The sequence below is a fragment of the Orbicella faveolata genome, unplaced genomic scaffold, assembly GCF_042242905.1.
Source record: "Orbicella faveolata isolate gen_17 unplaced genomic scaffold, um_ofav_v1 contig_12, whole genome shotgun sequence".
In the NCBI taxonomy this organism is placed as follows: domain Eukaryota; kingdom Metazoa; phylum Cnidaria; class Anthozoa; order Scleractinia; family Merulinidae; genus Orbicella; species Orbicella faveolata.
In genome coordinates this window covers 20,483,210-20,490,000 of record NW_028301539.1, presented here as the reverse complement: position 1 = coordinate 20,490,000, position 6,791 = coordinate 20,483,210, and the positions used below count along the sequence as shown (strand labels likewise).

General features: G+C 38.4%; 1 protein-coding gene across 1 annotated transcript in view; it reads left to right on the top strand.

Annotated features, from left to right (window-relative positions):
• The window catches only part of LOC110056146 (uncharacterized), a 7,601-nt gene extending 878 nt beyond the window's left edge, over positions 1-6,723 (top strand). Inside the window, exons 2-5 of the mRNA XM_089282758.1 lie at positions 2,373-2,472; positions 3,065-3,370; positions 3,768-3,850; positions 5,061-6,723. Coding sequence (XP_089138884.1) covers positions 2,373-2,472; positions 3,065-3,370; positions 3,768-3,850; positions 5,061-5,318 — 747 coding nt within the window. The 3' untranslated portion in view covers positions 5,319-6,723. The remainder of the gene's footprint in view (positions 1-2,372; positions 2,473-3,064; positions 3,371-3,767; positions 3,851-5,060) is intronic.
• Positions 6,724-6,791: the final 68 nt, after the last annotated feature.

The following is a 6,791-nucleotide window of genomic DNA, read 5'->3' as shown; positions in this document are numbered from 1 at the left end:
GGTATTGAAAGGAAAGTAATTTGATTTCAGGATAGTGGGGGATTCAAGATAACCAATTTTGAGATAGGAAGGTTCTACAGTAGTTCTGCAGTTTGCTTTCTTGCAGTTTTCTCTCTTGAGTTGTTCAGACACCTGCTGCCATACACCATCTGGTGTTTTTTCCTCGAGCCTGTTCACCCATAGCCTGCGAATGCAGATGTATTTCCGGCTGTCACTTCGTTCTGCCGACAAATAACGTCTGCTAACCCGAGCCAGGAAACGATTTCTGTGACGTAATGACTTTTGTTTTCTCCTTGGCCAATCAGATTCCATGATAATGAAATGAGACTTGAGTGCTCCTCGCAGCGAATACCTCGCGAAGTAGTTTTGGGATTATTTGAGCTAAACTGTGATTGGCTTAGAATTCCTACATCACAGAAATCGTTTTCTGGCGCGGGGGTTCGCAGATGTTATTTTTCGGCAGAACCAAGTGACAGCCGGAAATACGTCTGCGTTCACAGGCTAGTTCACCTAAGCCTTGTAGTCTGTCTTCACTAAAAGTCTGTTTGTCCCTGCTATTAACAGTTACTGTGCTAGTATTTTTATGTGAAAAATAGCATGATCTTCAACTGCTTATCAGCGTCAAAAGTTGTAGAGGACTTGTGTCATTTGCTTGCAGCAGGAAGCACTGTATTGTCGTCGTTGTTGTTTTTGTACTCCGCTGATTCCTGATTGAGTAGCACATTGCTTCTAAAATACACAAGAAATGGTTACAAAAATGTCTGGATCGGGGAAAAGCACAGCCACAGTGTACATCTACATGTAATATCTAGGCTGAGCAAGTAGCAAGTATTTTAGTTGTTAAAGCTGCTTCCAGAAGTTGTTTGTTAGTCAGCATCATTTTGTTGTTGTTCTTTCGTCTTGTAGCAGTGTGCTTGTTATGGCCACTGCTGTGTTGTAAAAAAGTCTTCGACATAGTGATTGTTTCTCATCACAGATGGATTGATATTCTTTTGATTTTGCAGTCCAGGTATCATAAGGAAAACAAGAAATATACTGAATGCTAAATTCAGATAAGCATGCTTTGTGGATAACAAGTTACACTGTCTTTTAAATACACTGTTTTGGTAGCCACATGGTAGAAAAGTCATTTTTCAATAACATCTGCTTATTTTCTGCATCACCTAATGAATTTTGTAATTACAGTTCAAAGTAAAAATCATAAGTTGTTGGTGTCTATCAGACTTGCGTTCGAAAGGTGGATAATACTATGAACTGGATAAATCACTTTCCAGCAGATAGCATGTTTTACTCCGTTAACACTTCTCCACTGGACAGCGATTTATCCGGTGGATAGCATTATCCAGCCTTCGAGCAACCGGGGCTTGATGTGCAAGGTACATGTTTTCGACTTTTTTTTTGCTTCTGTGACAATTTGAATACAAGTATTTGTAGTTGCTGTGTTAATCTGAGCAGCTGTCATCCCTAATCTTCCTGTTATGAAAAACAACCTCCTTGGACCTACTTCCTTGGAAGTAGCAGGCAACTGCAGCCGAAAGCCAACAATTTCTCCTTCATCACCAACAATTTTTTATGGAGTAGATGCAGAAAGACATTGTATTCATCAGCGTTAGCAGTGACGTCACTGGAACATTATAAAAGATGCAGTTACCTCCAGTGAAACCTATTTTTCATGTATTTTTTTATAGATTAATTTGTCTTAAATTTTGTCTTAAATTTGCACATTTTATAGTATGGAATTCCATGTATTTTAACACGCCAACAATTTTTTTTTCACTTGTAATCACTTAAAGTTCCAGTGAAACCCATTGATTAATATCTTCTTCATGAGTCTCCAGTGGCAAAACAACTGAAATTACTTTGTATAACAACTATTGTCTTTTGCCAAGCTATGATAAGTTGCAAATGTATAGGTGTAGGTGGCAAGAAAGGTGGAAGGAGCAAAGTAAATAGCAACAACAAAATTAACTCAACAGCTGAAGTGAGAAAATTTTCATGTGTGTGATTGATCCAAAGCACTGTTTGCTGAGATTGGTGAATATTTTTTATTTGTTTGCGAATTTCACTATTATCATGTCAGTATTTTGTCTAAGGTGTTATTACTTCCAGTGATTTTTTTCGTGATTTTTTTCATTGCATAATACATAGGCTTTCTATTAGTCCAACTCATTCCAACAAGCCCTTCTAAAGAGAATTAAAAATGCAAATTTCAGATTTCTGTAATTTGACCCCATCACCTAAACAAAATGGACATGGTCTCACAGGGATCACTGATTAGTTGAGCGACATTCAGAGTACACTTTTGCTCAAGTAGTTTTTAATCACTGATTAACACCTCATACAGTGTATGCTAAAAATATTATATTTTATAGGTAAACATCAGAATCAGTGTCATTGATGGTGTAGTGCATGTGAACAACACCAAGGCCATACACCAGGCAGTCACAACGTTTCATTTCTATGCAGAAATTGGTGAGACATTTATTCTCTTTCTGTTTCCGTAGTTATGTACAAACTTGTTCTCTTGTTGTCATATTTTCTGTGAGATATTAACATGCATTATTATTGTCTGAAAAAGTGACCTGGAAAATTATGCCAGATGCCCCAGAACTTTACATGAAAAAGCCTACCCCTTCCCTTCCCAATCATAATGCTACATGTATGTATAACATTGAACTGTATAATATATACCTGTATGTTAAGAAATCATAGATATACAAGTGCAGTCTCAATAAAGGTTTATTAGGTAACTTCTTTAATCTCCAGATTTATCCTACCATGATGTAGTGAGAAGGTCTCATAAAATAGTAGACACACTGCATGCCTTACAGAATTGGTTTGACTTGTGTTTTTAAAATTGTTCTCCCATTGATGACACCCTGTTTCAGTGCAGGCAGTATCACACAATCTATTCCTTTATGAACCCTTTACAGTCCCCCAAACTCTTTCGCAAAACCCGCAACTAAGTCTTAAATCTCTTACTGCACTTCATCTACAATGTAGGTTCAAAATTTATTCAGTCATCTGAACCTGACTGTTTCGATGTATGATCTTCCCATTGCAGATGAAATTGGCAAGAACCAAGAAGTGTTGCAACACATGACCAAGGTCCCTATTGTGATCAGGGTGTTGGTGACGGAGTCACAACAGACCACAAATGACGGAATTTTCAAAGTGCTGCAAGTGCAGGAGGAAATTGTTCAGGTGGACCACCAGGTGGTGAGGCAGATCAAAGTGACGCAGTTGGTGATGAAACTGGATTCTGCCAACAATGAGATGATTGCCAAGCGTGAAATCACAACAATTGAGCTGGAGTCATCCGACATTCACAAGACGCCCCAGGATAAAGACACACATAAATATCCAGATGGTATGAAGCTATTTTTCTTCATTTATGTCATTATTGTTATTTTGTTTTTTATATATACATGTATGAAGTTACAATTTGCCATTATATAAATACAAAATTATATTTACCGGTTATTTAGTCGTAAAATGTATGTAGTCACGAAACCTATTGTAAGAGATTGATTACTCCAACAGTTTTTTCCAAGATTATGGAGACATTTCTTAGCCTGAGGCTGCACTCAATAGTGACTGGATCATGCATTTTTTTTGTTGTTGAAGCTGTTTTAAGGCATATCTTTCCTTCGTTAACAGTGTGGCCACAGTTATTTCCCCCAGGATTACAGTGCTCCTACATGTTTTTAACCACCATTGCTAAACTACGTGAACCATGCTAACTGAATGTTTATTTTGCTTTTCAGGTCACCTGCCTGACAAACCATACAGTGATAACCCAGCCCCCAAACCAGCCCAGCTGCCGGACCACCCTTACAAAGCTGACACGGTAAGAACGCTTGTTTATCATGTCCAGTTGTTCAGAGCTGTTGTTTGTTCAAGGATATCAAACCATTGAGAACCAATATTCTTTTTAATATAGTTATGGCTGTTTACAAAACTGATAAGGGAATTTCTCAGGCCATTTAAAGTGACATTTTAGCCAAATATATGTGGTCTTGGGGAGGTGCACAATTTATGTAAAGAGCTTAGTCAGTGTTATTATTATGACATGCTGAGGAGAATGACAATTTTATTTTAATCAACAAATATCAGAATATGGTGCGGCTAGGGTTTGTAGCTGATATAAAGTGTGATTCTAAGGTAGTATTCTCCAGTAATTTCCGGTCTCTGCAGGAAAATCTCAAACCTCAGCCGGTCAATACAGCAAGTTCTCAGTGGGATTTTTCGATAAAGACCTCTCTCTCAGTTAATAATTAGCTCTTATTAACCGAGCTGGAGGTCTGTATGGGAGAATCTTGACTGAGGTCTGTACACGCGACCAAGGTCAAGATTCTCCCATACAGACCGACTTAGCTCGGTTAATAAGATGTTTATTATATGGCAAAGAAGAAAACTTTAATTCGTTTAATGTAACTGGTTTGCTGACATTTTGCTTGCGAACGGCAATGAGCTTAACTTAAACCTGCCAAAATTTGCTCGTCCTCTTTACTTTTTTTTTGTCATCAGGCTTTTTGGTACTTCCATAAATAATTGAGAAGGAAATAAAAGAAAATGGTGAACATTTTTGTATTTTAGTTTGCTGCTTTGTCAACGCAAAATGAAACCGGTCTAGATGCCGGTCTAGATGGGAAAATCTAGACCACGGTCAATATCGATTTCGGCCAATCAAATTCGTGAATTCAGTAGTTCCCAGTCCTTGTGCGATACAGCCATATAATAAGTAATTAATATTGTATGTCTGATAAGCAAGAGTGATCAACACTTAGTTTCTCATTGAAATGACCTGGTCTGCAAACAAGGACTGAAAGCTAAGTCATTTTCTTGCCTTTTCCGAAGTTTGGTGGGAAAATCTCCAATGGCTGACTTATTTCCAGCACTGCACTGGGAATACTGTCTTGAAGTAACAACAAGTTGTCAAAAGTAACGTAAAAAGACATGTTCTTAGCCAGTAAGGAGAATTTGTATTGAGCTAGGCACTTATTACATGTATTTCTCAGTTTCTCACTTGCTGTCCCACTGTATTGTTTTTCTCTCAGACTAAGAAGGGATTCTGCTCAAAGTTCCACAGCCTTCCATTTGCTGCTCGTGTGGCAGTTTTTTCGGTGGTGGCTCTGATTGGAATTGGCACCCTCAGCTGCTGTTTCTGGGTGTTCTGCTGCAAGCCACCAGCTTCAGGAAAGAAGATCGACTTGAAAGACTTCGAGGACAAGTTTGAATACAATGGCGAGTTTGAAGCCCCAGCTCTGGAGCAGAAGCTTCCCATTGAAAAGCAGAAGTTGGTCATTGATGCATGAAAATACTTCCAAGAATTGTTTGTTAAAAGTTAGATAATTTTCCTTTTTTTCTTAAATGGTGACAACTTGCACTGACTGTTTGTCTGACTCGGCAAGGCATGCACAGTTATACTGGAAATTGCTTATGTACTTAATATTGTTTTTGAAGCATGGTGATCATGTAGTTTAATCTAATAGCCTCAGATGCAGGTCTGTTCAAAGTCATGGCTTTTTGCTCTTGGGCAAGATACTTTACCCTCACAGCATTCATCTCCATCCAGGGTTTAATTTGTGGTTGTGGTGTAGAGGTGGCAGTGGGGTGGCGGGGGGAGGCGGGGATGTTAAAAGAAGCTCAGCCTTTCTTAATAGCTCTAACAAAGCTTGTGTTGTACTTCCGAATTTAAGTTACAATGTTAGTGCAGTTTCTTTCAACAGGAGCTGTCCTGTCATACAGTGTATTAATATAGCTAATACTCATCCTTCATTACCTAGCCAAGTGCCTGTATCTAAACTGTCCTCTGTCAAAGTATCTAAAGACACTCCAAGAGTTTATGTTTGGACTACTGATTGTGGATGAGTGCTCTTTTAGTTCCTGTTGTGTGTAAGCGCAAGGCCTGTTACGATAGACAACAAGTTACTTTGACCTGGCTCTCAACCTTTCAGAAGCTTATTGCCATCCATGTGCTGTTATTTTTCCTATGGAGCCAGACAGCTACTATCTCTGAAAGTAACTGCGAATTGTGATTCAAGGTGATTTGGTTCACTGACTAGTTTCTAAAACTCCTTTTAGTTGAGGTAAAACCAGTTGTTGTCTTCTCTTCCAGTTTTAAATTCGCTGTTGTAAGTAAGTTCGTTTATGATAACTAACCGCATGATTGTTGTTAAACCACAGAGTAGATTTCCTTAAATTGCTACCGGCAGTGTGGGAAATTCCCTAAGTCGATCACATTCGGTTTGGCTTTCGCTTGTGATTGGCCAAATATGGACTTCACCTTTGCGCTGATTGGTTAAAGCTAGTTGCGCGCCAGATATAACTTAGCAAACACTCACACACCTTGGAAAATTGTCAGAAAGTGCACCAAGTGTCTAGTGTAATTGTCCCTAACCGTGTCAGACAAACAAAGGGTTGAGTAATATTTGTTGTGAATTTTATTTAATCAGTGTACTTGATAGCAAAGTTAATTGAGCCAAAGCTGGTTTATATTTACTCTTTACCTTAGGCTTAGTATTTTATTAAAGCGACTGTATTTCCAGTCCTTGCATTAACCTTTTTGGTAATAATTTGTAGTTATGTCAAAAGGATGACTTGCTTGTCAAATCACTGTCACCTTCGACTCAAAAACTGTATTGTGATGGTTTTTAATTGTCATTTGTATATAAAGTTGTTAACACTTGTTCCGAAATAAACGGGCTTAGGAAAAATGGAGTTCTTTGCACTTGCTTTAGTTGCGAAAATCCCTTGGGCTGAAATTATCTTGTGGATTTACGAACACC